The sequence below is a fragment of the Chiloscyllium plagiosum genome, unplaced genomic scaffold (genome assembly GCF_037043375.1).
Source record: "Chiloscyllium plagiosum isolate Xiang-an unplaced genomic scaffold, Cpla_swu_hap1 HiC_scaffold_30, whole genome shotgun sequence".
In the NCBI taxonomy this organism is placed as follows: domain Eukaryota; kingdom Metazoa; phylum Chordata; class Chondrichthyes; order Orectolobiformes; family Hemiscylliidae; genus Chiloscyllium; species Chiloscyllium plagiosum.
This window is the reverse complement of record NW_028270168.1, coordinates 20212263-20227550: the sequence shown is the minus strand read 5'-3', so window position 1 is coordinate 20227550 and position 15288 is coordinate 20212263. Positions and strand designations below refer to the sequence as shown.

Below are 15288 nucleotides of genomic sequence, written 5' to 3'. Positions count from 1 at the left end.
TTTACAGCCCTGATGCCTGCGCTGAGCATAGGTACTGTCTATGGTCCTAACAGTAGGAGTCATTGACATTGGGTCCCTGCCCTAGATTCTGCACTTGCTTTATATCACCAGTCCGCTAGCAGGACTTCAGTGGAGGATATATGGCTCCAGAAAAATGCACTTAACTTATGTATGGCTCAGGTGTACATACAGTCATTATGGCTGACTCAGGCTGGAGTTACAGTGGGCGTCTGTTGGAGCAGCTACTTAATGTCCCAGTTTTGAGTGGTGATGGTTCACTAACTTCTGTAATTTCACTGCAAGTTTAAGGAGGAGTTTTCAGTAGAGACAAAAACCAATTTCATCAAGTGGATTTGGACACAGTAGAGCAGGGACTGAGTAGGGAGACTTTTTGTTGGACCTTTTTAAGAACTGCATTGATCAGCAATTTTAAACCAGACCTGATATATGAACAAAGACTGGATCGACTGGGCTTGCGCTCTCTGGAATTTACGAGAATGAGAGGGGATTTCAAAGAAACACATAAAATCCTGATGGGATGGGACAGGCTAGTTGCAGGAAGAATGTTCCCAATGTTGGGGAAATCCAGAACTAAAGGTCACAGTCTAGGAATAAGGGGTAAGCCACTCAAGTCTGTGATGAGGAAATATTTCTTCTCTCAGAGTTGTGAACTTGTGGAATTCTCTACCACTGAAAGCTGCTGGGGTCAGCTTGATAGATATATTCAAGAGGGAGCTGGATATGGCCCTTGCAGCTAAAGGGATCAAGGGGTACGGAGAGAAAGTGGGAATGGGATACTGAGATTGCATGATCAGCCATGATCATATTGACTGGTGATGTAGGCTCGAAGGGCTGAATGTTGTACTCTTGCACCTATTTTCTGTCTTTACATGTATCTTTAAATTAGACCAAAGACTCCTCCTCCAGTGAGTTCTTCAATTGTTCCCAGCCATTCACAACTATATAACACAAAGCTCAAACCTGAACCTCTGTTTATGGGTTCCCTTAACCCTGTCTATTGCAGTCACTTTAAAATTAAGCGATCTCCCATTTGAAACAGAAATTAAGGAAAAAAACTGTTTTCCCAGAGTACTGCAAATCCGTGGAACTTCCTTCCCCAGAGTGGGGATTCAGAATCATTGATTGTGATAATGTACACTTCAGAATTTTAATAACATCATGTATTGAAAGAATCAGCTATAATTCTTTTTTGAAATAACTTATTTCCTGAGATGAAAAAGGATTAAAAGCAACTTATTCATTAACCAGCCCTGGGAAGAAGCATTTAAAACAATATAAGGAAGGTGCTTCCTGGGAGAGAGAAGGCATCACTGCTTGATAACCTACTGCCTCATGATAAGTGGGCAATTAAGATTGCCTGCAGGAGAAATGTCCTGAAGTAAAGGGGTTAATTGCAGTACAGACTGTTTCAAACAGACAACTAACACCAAATACAACAAGGAGCAGGGAAGTTACTTCTGATAAGAAGGCAAGCTACAGACGTGAGATCTCCAGAAGTGAAATCAATAATGGGTATGAGGGAATCTAAAGAATCATCAATAATATCACCACAAACTTGACAGAGAGAAAAACATATAAAAATTCAACCTCAGAACAATTCAGCAGCAGAACTTCAAAGAACAGCATTGCATAAGGATTGAACCCTGGACACATCCAAAGACTGACACTATTGGTTGGAATCCTGGCTAGATTCTACCATTAGTCAGGTAATAGTTAAGTTGAGATGTGATGGTTAACTTGCTTACTTGAAGGCTCTTATTTTGGTTGCTACATACAATAAAGTTTAAATCATTGTTTCTGTAATTTTATTGTCTGTGAAATTTCTTAATAAGTAGCTAAATAAAAGGTAACTCGGGGTAATTTACTCACAACAGAATATTGTCAGGCTGAGTTAGATTATTGATTAATGTGGGAGTATTTGGTTATCGTAGGTATACTGGGAAGTTTAATTGAGGCCACAACCTGATCAGGATTTCAAGATTTCACTCAATAGTTTGGGCTTAGATTCTTCAATTCTGGGTACATTTAAGAAAACTGAATAACTTGTCCCCTTGTGATCATAGCCACCTATCAGTATTGTCCATCTTATTTTTCGGTCAAGGGTGACAGGTGATGGGCGAAGACCCAGGAAAATGGAGCAAAGAAAATATATGGAAAGATATGTCTTTGCATCATGATATTTCTCTCAGAGGCTTCTCAAATTGCTTTGCATACAATAAGTCACTTTGAAATTCCATGGCATATAGCTTTATGATCATTTACAAAGTAAACTGTGTTCAGTGATGTTTTTATTAAGGGAGGAATTGTGCTCAGGATGTCAGGAGAGCTCTCTGTTCTTTTTAGAATAACACATTAGATTTAGAGTGTTATCTTGGGGAGACAGGGCCTCACTTTGATCTAATCCGAAGGAGGAAATATATGTAGAGCTCCCACAGCACTGCCTCAGAGTGTCACTGCAGCTTAAGCACATGAGAACTGGACTAAGATTTCAGCATACCAAGGAACCTTAACAAAAAAAAGGCAAACATTCTCAAGAAATAATCACTGACCACATTTTCTATGCAAACTGTCTTTTTATTTGCATAATCAGGAAAAAGATTTCTGGAAATTAAAATAGACGCAGCGAGAAATCCATTTTTGGTCAAAGGTAACCTTGATAGATCGTCAAAGAAACCATTTTTCCGCATTCTTAAACCTATCAATTTCATGGCTTTCCCCCTTGTTTCAAGATATACCTTTGTAACACCACTGATTCCCTTTCCCATTTAGCCAACATCTATAGAGAGTTGCTTGTGTCTAACTGTACGTGTGTCAGTTCAATGATACAGAAATAGCTGCCTAACTGTTGAGTCTGTGCTGTGTGTAATGAGCAACATTAATGGAAGAAAATTGCAGGGAGCGCTGTGACAATTTCCTGTTGGATGTGGTAAAGGGTCAGTGTTCCTTGCTCCCAACACAATCTGGGAAATAGTAAATTCACTCCACAGGAAGGACAATGACCTGAATTCGCCAACCCAACCTCGCCTGCTGTGTGCGGTCCTGAGCTCTTTAACTGACCTTAGAGATGTTTTTTTCCTTGTTCCTTTCACCCTGTTTGCCTAGCTAAGCCTTTGCCTCGCAAATATTAAATTAGTCTTCAATTCTTCAGATGGGTTCCAGAGTTTTTGTTCCAAGAATCACTCACAAATTGGAAGTTGAACATTGGGTGCATCAATTCTTCCAGCTTTCTGATTAATGTTCCAGTTGGCTTAGGCTCAGTGTAGCCTTGAACTATTCACAATATATATCTTTTTTGCATCCAGTTCTATCACTTCAGCACAGCCAAAACAATCGCTGTCACGTGCTTTCAAATCTATCCTTGATTTAAATGGCCTGGTAAATTGTATGATTGGAAGCAGGAGGGTAAACTTCCATGTGGAACCAGTATTTTATTTTGTTGAGGCTTTAATTCATTTCAATTAAACTTTAGGCCAATAATAAACCAATGTGTTTTACACAAGTGATGATGTGTGTGAAAGTATCACTCAGTGAAATTTCAAGGTCAAAGAGAACCAGGTCTGGTGCATTTTGCTGGGAGTGGGAGACACATAAATTAGGGTGTGTGCCCAGCTCACCACCTTCCCACACACCCCTGAGCTTACCCCACTGCAGGGTAAGCACTGGGCAAACACTGAGATTACCAGCCGAGCCACCATGTTTAAGTAAATAATTCAGGGTCAATAGAGTTTGTAACAAAGGCACTTGGCCCTGATAATTGGCTGCCCACACTATAAAATATTTCACTACACAAAAAAAAAATAAAACCTGGAGAAAAAAAAAAGCACTGCTGCATGTAGGCGGTAGTGTGGGGGGATTGGGCAGTCTATTCTTTAAAATGTTTTTCAAGGTCAAAGATTGTTTGGGAGGTTTGTAATCTTCGGAGGGGGCGCACCCCAACACATGACAGGAAAACCTGACCTCAAGATGAAGATAGCGCATTGCAGTATCCATTTGAAACAAGAATGATGTTTACTTCTGGCAAGAACCAGTATGTGGAGTATTTTAACATGGGAGGATATTGCACTATAGCATCAGATGGCACTGGCTGACCAGGTAACTCTCCCACTCTTACTGCCTGCCATAAGTTTACAGGAATGATCCTGGAAATGAAGGGTTTGACATATGAGGAGCAGTCGAGGATTCTGGGTTTGTACATGATGGAGTTTTGAAGGATGAGGGGGGATGTGATTGAAAGTTACAGAATGCTGAGAGGCCTATAGAGTGGATGTGGAGAAGATATTTCCACTAGGAGGAGAGACTAGGATACATGGACACAGCCTCAGAATGAAAGCATGACACTTTAGAACTGAGATGAGGGGGACTTCCTTCAACCAGAGGATGGTTGTGGAACTCATTGCCATAGAGAGCTGTGGAGGCCAAGTCATTGAGTGTATTTAAGACAGAGACAGATAAGTTCTTGATTAGTAAGAGGTCAAGGTTACGGGAAGAAGCCAGGCGAATGGGGTTGAGGAACATATTAGTCATGATTCGATGGCAGAGCAGACTCAATTGGCTGAATAGCCTAATTCTGCTCCTTTATCTTATGGTATTATTTGAGCCCAAAGCTTCAGGCTCAGAGGTAGAGATGGTACAACCAACCACATGACTCTTCCCAGAGATAGTACCCCATTCAGTATGATAATACTTCTCTTCCTTTTTACTTGCCTGCTGTCTAAACCAACCACCCCATGTTTCCAGTCCCCTGACTCCCATCCTGAAGTGGACAAACCCTCCCTGTAGATTACCACCATATTGCCTTGTTGTGGGATACATTGGGACCAGCAGGACTCACTCAGGAGCTCTTGGTGCTGCAGGAACTGCTGAGGCTGTATTCCAATCTGTTTGGCTGTCTGCTCCAGACTGTTGGACTTCTTCCTACTGTGGGGCACCAATTTGCGCCAGGTCAATCTTCTCAGTCATTTGGTTGCCTATTAACTTTCCTGCTGAAAGGGTGAGTGGATATGTGGTGGGGGAAAAGGGAAGGGGCAAACAGTCTGCTTTCCCTGAGAGATTTTGGCCCTATGATCTGGGACAGAGTAGGAACTTGTGACCTGGGAAAAGGCTATTTAGCCTTACTGTGTGAAAGTCATACCTCCCCTTCTACACTAAATCGATTTGGCTCCACTTAACTTTTTTCCATTCAAACCTAAGCCTATCCTGTTTTTGCCATTCTTCAGCTGCTCCACATTTGACACACCTTACAATCTCCAGAAACCATGAAGATCTGAAGAAATGTAAAGGCAGGGTCCTATTGAGCCTCTTATTGGTTTGATTTCCTGATTGCACAACTAAATTCTCAAGCTCTCACATCCTCTTGCCCTTTGGAAAATGACCTAGGTTGCAAATAGAGGTGGCAAACTGACCACCAATGTGACTTTTTTGTCACTCTCCTCCATTATGACTCACCCCCAGCTGCAGCAGTTCAGCCCTGGAGTCCATAAGAGGAAAATTAGTGCTCACTTGCTTTCACCAATCAATGAGTCACAGCCCTGACTCACTGCGCCCTGCTCTCCACCCCAGCGTACCTTTTGTTGATAAAACTGACTCCAGATTTTGTGCAGCTTGTCAAGAAAAACTAAACTTTTCATTATAATTTACCAACCACTTGGGGTGTTATCTGACTTATCTTTACCCATTTCCTATTTATTGAAATAGCAGATCCCTCTAATACTTCCCAACGGATCCCAGCACCATCCTTCTCCCCCTTCACCCTCTCAGTTTCCAATGTTTAGAGGTCAGGTTGGAAAATTACCGCAGTAACTAAAGCAAGGATTATGGCCCGAGCTGTTAAATATACCAGAGAATTGGCCTCTACAGTGAATCCTCTACTTTTGTACAAAACATTATTCTCCAATATTTTTTTCACATTTTATTCTGCTTCATATTGGAATTCCCTGCACTCCCAAGACATACTTGTCAGCTCCTCCCAGATTCACTCTGCGTGCGGAAACTCTGCCAAATTTGATCTTTATGACCCAAGAAGCTTAAAACTAAATTTTTAAAATATAAATTTGAAACTAGTACTTCAAATATATTTGTTGATTGATTATCAAAATCAACATATTACTATGACATACATGAAAAAATTAAAAATCACACAACACCAGGTTATAGTCCAACAAATCATGAAAAAATTAGATCTATTCTTTCTGCAATAAAGGACTTACAATCCTCTCATTTCCATTCACTCTATTCATTGGCTGAGAAAGAATGAAAGGTAAAGAAAGTCTGATAGAAAGACGTGATTCTATACAGCGACTTTTTGACATCCCAAAGTATTTTAGAACTAATGTAATGCTGTACCTCTAAAGTCACTGCTGTAATGTAGGAAATGCTAGCATACACATGGCAAGCTCCCGCATTAGCAATGTAATAATGGTCAGATAATCTGTTTTGAGTGGTATAGATTAAGTCTCAAATATTGGACCAGGATATCAGAGATACATAAGCCATCAGTTTCATGACTCTTCTGAAAGGTAGCACCTCGACTGTGCAGCCCTCTATCACTTGCTGTACTGGGAGTGCCATTATGAAAGAGTGTCAAATGAATCTGGAAATGGTATTATAACAGGCTGTGTTCATGTCAGCCAACACAGACACAAGATCAGTTTCACTGGTGTCATTGCTCCCAAAGACCTTCTCGTTCAATAGATGGCCAAGTGGATCGGACCAGGAGTCATTGTTGAGGTACTGGTCAAACTCATTGCGATCCACATCAGCCAGTAGTTCAGCATAGCACAAACTATCAAGGGCTTCTGAGCTGTTCACTGTCTGCGGAGCTTGACATAGCTGACCACAGCACTGGGCTAAACTTCCGACCAATGGAGAAGTTCCTACTCCCGTGTTGTGAGAACACAGTGCTGTATCATGGGGAGGGAGCAGTGGGCTTGGCTGGTGGAATTGGCTGCCATTTGGACTCCATTTGGTTTCGGGATGACTATAAACTGGATGAGACCTCGACCATTCCATCCCTGTCGATACATTCCCTGTTTCTGATGTGCGAAGTAGGTGAGTAAGTTGCTCTCTGGAGACTGGAGACTGTTTCCCAAAAGGGAAGGTTTCCGGCATGCTGGAGGGTGAATTTATCTTTGGGGGGAGGTTTGGGCTGCTGATATGATCCATTGTTTGGGTGCTGGTGGGCAGTTCCTTGTCTTGAAGGCCTGCGGATTCCAGCTGGTCAGTGCCATCCCTGGGAGCAGAAATGCCATTCCTGTAGGGACCACGGGTTTGGCTTTTTCGTCGTGGCCTGTATTTGTAGTTGGGATACTCCAACATGTGTTCAACCCGCAACCTCTCCGCTTCCAGGATGTATGGCCGCTTCTGCACCACAGTAAGCGATTTCCAACACCGCCCTGGTAAAGGAAAGAAGGAGGATCATTGAGACTGGTTGGAGATGGGGTAAAAAAATTAGAAAGAAATAATTCTGATTATACAGCATTTAAGCAGATAGAATCATAGAACTTTAGAATAATATAGCACAAAACATGGCTATTCTTGACAAGCAATGTCAAATTCAACAATATGTACTGATTCTTTTGAAGTGTTATTCAATTTGTCCCACTCCTCTGCTTTTTCTGTATATCCCTCATTTTATTCTGTTTCAAGTATTTAGCCAATTCCTCATTGGAGGATATAATTGGATCTCGTTCCACTACGACCCAACAGCCTATTCTAAATCTCATGCTCTTGACTACATTTTGTCAATATTTTTTAAGTGTAGTGTTTCCATACTGTACATCTCTATGACTCTATGACTCTATAATTACAGCAAACATACTGGCTGTAGAGCACTTTGGGGCATTGTGAAGTCATGAAAGGTGCTCAATAAATGATGGCCTCTTTCTGGATAAATTCAGCAGGATTCATTAGCTCTATGAGCCAATCGTTAAGATCACATAATCTCTATCAGATCTTAATTAATACCTGAATGTCTTTAATTGGAGACATATCCTGCTCAAATTTCAATTAGGGTATCCTATTAGCGCATTGCCCTTTGTTTTCGAATACCTAGCTCACCTTCATGTGAAATCTTCATCCACGTCTTTGTTAACTTTAGACAAGACTATTTCAATTCTCTCCTGACCAGCCTTACACTGTGCTGACCTATATGAACAAGGAACAAGTGTTGACCAGGATGTCCAACCACTTCTGCAGCACAGTAAGCAATTTATTAACATCATCCTGGAAAATGATCCCTGAACCTGAATAAACCTGAACTCATCAAAAATTAATTTACTTGTATCCTAACTTTCACCCATCACCCTGTGCTCACTCACCTCCACTGTCTTCTTGGTGTTAAAGTTCTCATCCTTGGGTTCAAATCCTTCCTTGGATTCACCTCTCCCTAACTATGCCACATCCTCCCAAGTCTCCATATTCCCTGCACTTCTTCAATTCAACTTTTTTGTGTATTCCTGATTTTATGTGCTCCATGATTGGTTGTTGTGCCTTCAGCTCTGGCCCTGAGCTCTGGAATTCCCTTCTTCAACTGCTCTATCTTTCTCTTCTCTTTAAAACTTCTCTTTGGCAAAGCTTTTCTTTTGATAGCTCTTTTTGCTGAGATTTATTACAGACCTGAACTGCTGAAAATCCACAGGGAGCATCTGCAGAAAGGGTAGTAGCCATACTAGATGTCAACAACCTGAATTGTTAATTCTACAAACGTCACCATATATTTGATTCATTGAAGTACACTTGACCATTACTTAGTAAAGTTGAAAAATGTGGTGCTAGAAAAACACAGCAGGCAAGGCAGCGTCCGATGAGTAGGAGAATCGACATTTCGGGCCTAAGCCCTTCTTCAGGAATGAGGCTGGTGTGCCAGGCGGGCTGAGATAAAAGGTAGGGGGGAGGGAATTTGGGAGAGGGATGCTGGGAGTATGATTGGTGGAAGGAGGTGAGGGTGAGGGTGATAGGCCGGAGATGGGGTGGGGGTGGAGAGGTCGGGAAGAAGATTACAGGTCAAGAGGGCGGTGCTGAATCCGGGGGTTGGCACTGAGATAAGGTTGAGGGTTCCTAGGCGGAAGATGAGGCGCTCTTCCTCCAGGTGTCGTGTGGTCAGGGTCTGGCGATGGAGGAGGCCAAGGACCAGCATGTCCTTGGCGGAGTGGGAGGGGGAGTTAAAGTGTTCAGTCACGGGATAGTTGGGTTGGTTGGTGCGGGTGTCTCAGAGGTGTTCCCTGAAACGTTCCGCAAGTAGGCGTCCTGTCTCCCCAATGTAGAGGACACCACGTTGGGTGCAACGGATACAGTAAATGATATGTGTGGAGGTGCAGGTGAATTTGCGGCGGATATGAAAGGATCCATTGGGGGCTTGGAGGGAGGTGAGGGGGGAGGTGTGGGCGCAAGTTTTGCACTTCTTGCGGTTGCAGGGGAAGGTGTCGGGAGTAGAGGTTGGGTTGGTGGGGCGTGTGGACCTGACGAGGGAGTTGCGGAGGGAGTGGTCTCTCCGGAATGCTGACAGGGATGGGGAGGGAAATATATCCCTGGTGGTGGGGTCTGTTTGGAGGTGGCGGAAATGACGGAGGATGATATGATGTATCTGGAGGTTGGTGGGGTGAAAGGTGAGGACCAGTGGGGTTCTGTCCTGGTGGCAATTGGAGGGGTGGGGTTCAAGGGCAGAGGTGCGGGAAGTGCAGCCCTCCACTCCCACCGCTCCAACCCCAACCTCACCATCAAACCGGCAGACAAGGGATGCGCAGTGGTAGTTTGGTGCACTGATCTTTACACCGCTGAAGCTAGACGCCAACTGGCGGACACCTCCTCCTACTGCCCCCTTGACCATGACCCCACCTCCCACCACCAAACCATCATCTCCCAGACCATCCATAACCTTATCATCTCAGGAGATCTCCCATCCACTGCCTCCAACCTCATAGTCCCACAACCCCGCACCGCCCGTTTCTACCTCCTACCCAAAATCCACAAACCTGACTGCCCCGGCCGACCCATTGTTTCAGCCTGCTCCTGCCCCACCGAACTCATCTCTGCATACCTGGACACTGTCCTGTCCCCCTTAGTCCAAGAACTCCCTGCCAACGTTCGGGACACCACCCATGCCTTCCACCTCCTCCATGATTTTCGCTTCCCCGGACCCCAACGCCTTATCTTCACCATGGACATCCAGTCCCTGTACACCTCCATCCCCCATTACGAAGGACTCAAAGCCCTCCGCTTCTTCCTTTCCCACTGAACCAACCAGTACCCTTCCACTGACACCCTCCTTCGACTGACTGAACTGGTCCTCACTCTGAACAACATCTCCTTCCAATCCTCCCACTTCCTCCAAACCAAAGGAGTAAGCATGGGCACCCGCATGGGCCCCAGCTATGCTTGCCTCTTCGTTGGATATGTGGAACAGTCCATCTTCTGCAGCTTCACTGGCACAACCCCCCACCTTTTCCTCCGCTACATTGATGACTGTATCGGCGCTACCTCGTGCTCCCACGAGGAGGTTGAACAGTTCATCCACTTCACTACACCTTCCACACCGACCTCAAATTTACCTGGACCTTCTCAGACTCCTCCCTCCCCTTCCTAGACCTCTCCATTTCTATCTCGGGTGACCGATTCAACATGGACATTTACTATAAACCGACCGACTCCCACAGCTACTCAGATTACACCTCCTCCCACCCTGCCCCCTGTAAAAACGCCATCCCATATTCCCAATTCCTTCGTCTCCACCGCATCTGCTCCCAGGAGGACCAATTCCAATACCGAACAACCCAGATGGCCTCCTTCTTCAAAGACCGCAATTTCCCCTCAGATGTGGTTGACGATACTCTCCACCGCATCTCCTCCACTTCCCGCTCCTCCGCCCTTGAACCCCACCCCTCCAATGGCCACCAGGACAGAATCCCACTGGTCCTCACCTACCACCCCACTAACCTCCAGATACATCGTATCATCCTTCGTCATTTCCGCCACTTCCATACAGATCCCACCACCAAGGATATATTTCCCGCCCCTCCCCTATCAACATTCCAGAAAGACCACTCCCTCCGCAACTCCCTCGTTAGGTCCACACCCCCCACCAACCCAACCTCCCGGCACCTTCCCCTGCAACTGCAAGAAATGCAAAACTTGCGCCCACACCTCCCCCCTTACTTCCCTCCAAGGCCCGAAGGGATCCTTCCATATCCATCACAAATTCACCTGCACCTCCACACACATCATCTATTGCATCCGCTGCACCCGACGTGGCCTCCTATACATTGCAGAGACAGGCCACCTACTTGGTGGAATGTTTCAGAGAACACCTCTGGGACACCCGCATCAACCAACCCAACCGCCCGTGGCTGAACACTTTAACTCCCCCTCCCACTCTGCCAAGGACATGCAGGTCCTTGGCCTCCTCCATTGCCAGACCATGGCAACACGGCACCTGGAGGAAGAGCGACTCATCTTCCGCCTAGGAACCCTCCAACCACAAGGGATGAATGCAGATTTCTCCAGCTTCCTCATTTCCCCTCCCCCCTCCTTATCTCAGTCCCAACCCTCGGACTCAGCACCGCCTCCTTGACCTGCAATCTTCTTCCCGACCTCTGCTCCCCCACCCCCTCTCCGGCCTATCACCCTCACCTTAACCTCCTTCCACCTATTGCATTCCCAATGCCCCTCCCCCAAGTCCGTCCTCCCTACCTTTTATCTTAGCCTGCTTGGCACACCCTCCTCATTCCTGAAGAAGGGCTTATGCCCGAAACGTCGATTCTCCTGCTCCTTGGATGCTGCCTGACCTGCTGCGCTTTTCCAGCAACACATTTTTCGGCTCTTATCTCCAGCATCTGCAGTCCTCACTTTCTCCCAGTTCATCCACTTTACTAACACCTTCCACCCCGACCTCAAATTTACCTGGACCGTCTCAGACTCCTCCCTCCCCTTCCTCGACCTCTCCATTTCTATCTCGGATGACCAACTCAACACAGACATTTAGTACAAACCGACCGACTCCCACAGCTACCTGGATTACACCTCCTCTCACCCTGCCCCCTGTAAAAACACCATCCCATATTCCCAAATCCTTCGCCTCCGCCGTACCTGCTCCCAGGAGGATCAATTCCACCACCGAACAACTCAAATGGCCTCCTTCTTCAAAGACGCAATTTCCCCTCCGATGTGGTCGACGACCCTCTCCACTGAATCTCCTCCATTTCCCGCTCCTCCGCCCTTGAACCCCGCCCCCTCCAATCGCCACCAGGACAGAACCCCACGTGTCCTCACCTTCCACCCCACCAACCTCCAGATACATCGGATCATCCTTCGTCATTTCCGCCATCTCCAAACAGACCCCACAACCAGGGATATACTTCCCTCCCCACCCCTATCAGCGTTCTGGAGAGACCACTCCCTCTGCGACTCCCTCATCAGGTCCACACCCCCTACCAACCCAACCTCCACTCCCCGGCACCTTCCCCTGCAACCGCAAGAAGTGCAAAACTTGCGCCCATACCTCCCCCCTCACCTCCCTCCAAGGCCCCAATGGATCCTTCCATATCCATCGCAAATTCACCTGCACTTCCACACACATCATTTACTGTATCCGTTGCACCCGATGTGGTGTCCTCTACATTGGGGAGACAGGACGCCTACTTGCGGAACATTTCAGGGAACACCTCTGGGACACCCGCACCAGCCAACCCAACTGCCCCGTGGCTGAACACTTTAACTCCCCCTCCCACTCCGCCAAGGACATGCAGGTCCTTGGCCTCCTCGATCGCCAGACCCTGACCACACGACACCTGGAGGAAGAGCGACTCATCTTCTGCCTAGGAACCCTCCAACCGCACGGGATGAATGTAGATTTCTCCAGCTTCCTCATTTCCCCTCCCCCCACCTTAACTCAGTCCCAACCCCCGGATTCAGCACCGCCCTCTTGACCTGCAATCTTCTTCCTGACCTATCCGCCCCCACTCCCTCTCCGGCCTATCAGCCTCACCCTCACCTCCTTCCACCTATCGTATGCCCAGCGCCCCTCCCCCAAATTCCCTCCCCTCTACCTTTTATCTCAGCCCGCCTGGCACACCAGCCTCATTCCTGAAGAAGGGCTTATGCCCGAAACGTCAATTCTCCTGCTCTTCGGATGCTGCCTGACCTGCTGTGTTTTTCCAGCGCCACATTTTTCAACTCTGGTCTCCAGCATCTGCAGTCCTCACTTTCTCCTCCACTTAGTAAATCAAACATGTTCTGATATGAAAACATTTTTCCCAGAAGAAATGAGTGCAGTGCAACTGACAAAATTTAATGTTTTAATCTCCCGGTTTGCTTTTACTCAGTGGGCATGGCCTGAATTGGGCTATCTTAATCTTTAACTGCTTAAAGATATCACTGGTAACACAAACGTAAGCTGTCTTGGGTGTTACATTGCAAAAAGAGAAGACCATTTAACTCCTTGAGCCTTTACCATCATTCTGTGAGAACAAGTCTGATGCAGTCTAACTCTACACATCAGGCCAATATCCCCTAACACTTTTCAGTAAACTAGGTGATTTATCAGCTTTTGTGATAAATGTCACTGTTTTCCTATCTTTTCCTGGATTAAATTTGAAAGGGGGTGGCCCGAGCTTTATTTTGCCACTCTACCATCCGTTGAGGCCCTTTAATCAATAATCAATGAGCACTAAAGGACTTCAGCTCACCTGGACTGCAATTATACACAAAAACACTGATCTAAGAGCTTAGTCCTCAGGACGTTCGGTGTAGTCTAGGCATAGTCATGATGTTCCATGTGGGCTTATCAAATGGGAGACCTGTTGACCTCTGCTTGGCTGGCAGCTCTAGCTGGGTAGAGACTTATGACTCAGGGACTTAATTTTGGAGGCCTATATCTGCTGTATAAACTGCCTTATTGCAAGATGATGCGGTGAGCCTTGTACCTGAGGATCAGGGCAGCTGCCTTGCCACCTCTTTAGCAAGTGAGCAAGACGTCTAACCAGAATAGAAGTCTCCAGCCTTGTTCTGTAGAGCTAAGGCTCCTCACTGCATTCACTGATGGAGAGAATGTTTTGCATGGAAAGTTGTTCGAGGGCAACAAGAGCAAAGTTATTTCAGTGAAAGAGAAGGCAGTGTGAATTCTACCAATGCAGAAATATTACACCCACATTTCCTAAGTCCAGATCAGATCCTGGATTATAAAAGATGTCATCAGTGGTACAGCAGGTGGCACAAAGGAAATTATTCTATTGCAACTGTCATCTTTTAAGGTGGTCAATAAACTGAAACTACACTTGTCCTTTTGAGTGGTTCTAGGAGATTTGATGATGCTATTTTGACAGAGGACTTCTTCCTACTGTCCCAATCAATAATTACCTGTTAACGCGCATAACTAAAACTGATTATCTGGTTATCCACTTGCTATTTCTGAGAGCTTGCTGACTGTAAATTTCCTACATTACAACAATGACAGTAAATCACTGCCTGGAAAGTTTTTGAAGGGTGCTATGGAAATGCAAACTCTTTTTCTTTCTTTACACATTAATACTTTTACAATCATAAGCTCCTATGTATACCTATGTACAAATGTATTTGTATATGCATGCATATAAAATTGTATCTGCAGCTATGCAAGGGTATGTATTCACTTACATGAAAAACACAGAGAAAAAGGTGCACTCACACACATTCATATGTGGAAATAGCTTATTCTGACACATAGAATCATAATTTTACACAGTTGGATAATGTGTTGCAGCACACATAAGGAGAAAGAAAGAAATGTAATTTGTCTTTCAATGTACGTATAACATGCTGTAAAGGAAATAACATAGCCATAACCAGTAATCTACGAATTTCAAAAACTGACATTATAGAACATCTTAACAATATGGTAACTTTCTTTGAGAGGCTGTTTAAGTGTGTAAAATACAGAGCATTGGAACCATTCCCTACTCTGCCAATCCTTACCCAACAGTTTGCTGAGCTCTGTGTTCTGAAGGTTGGGATTCTGCAAAGACAGCCTCTTCCTCTCATCTTTGGCCCACACCATGAAGGCGTTCATGGGTCGGGGAATTCGACTGATGGTAATCTGGGTCCCACAATCCCTTCGCTGGTCAAGGGGCTCAGAGGCATTTAGGAAGAAAGTACCAGCATCAACATAGCCTGTACTAGCTGCTCTCATCTTCACTGGCAACTAGCAGGAGCGATCTTACTCAGTCTTCATTGGAAAAGCCAAATATCTTGTGAGAACTGATAAATTCAGAGCTTATATCAGGTTCTGTTTTGAATATAAGC

At 45.4% G+C, this 15288-nt stretch overlaps 1 protein-coding gene across 1 annotated transcript; it reads right to left on the bottom strand.

Annotated features, from left to right (window-relative positions):
• Nucleotides 1-260: 260 nt before the first annotated feature.
• LOC122563381 (transcription factor SOX-7-like) lies at nucleotides 261-15192 on the bottom strand. Its single transcript, XM_043717122.2, has 2 exons — nucleotides 14962-15192; nucleotides 261-7412 (listed from the first exon to the last, which is right to left on the bottom strand). Exons 1-2 carry the CDS (start codon nucleotides 15173-15175, stop codon nucleotides 6601-6603), a joined length of 1026 nt encoding a protein of 341 aa, XP_043573057.2. The 5' UTR covers nucleotides 15176-15192; the 3' UTR covers nucleotides 261-6600.
• Nucleotides 15193-15288: the final 96 nt, after the last annotated feature.

What these genes read in the sequence shown, in the direction of transcription:
- LOC122563381 (XM_043717122.2), bottom strand. Translation starts at nt 15,175, where the DNA reads ATGAGAGCAGCTAGTACAGGCTATGTTGATGCTGGTACTTTCTTCCTA. An exon ending in AGAGCTCAGCAAACTGTTGG is followed by an intron (nt 7,413 to 14,961) that starts GTAAGGATTGGC and finishes TTCCTTTACCAG; the next exon opens with GGCGGTGTTGGAAATCGCTT.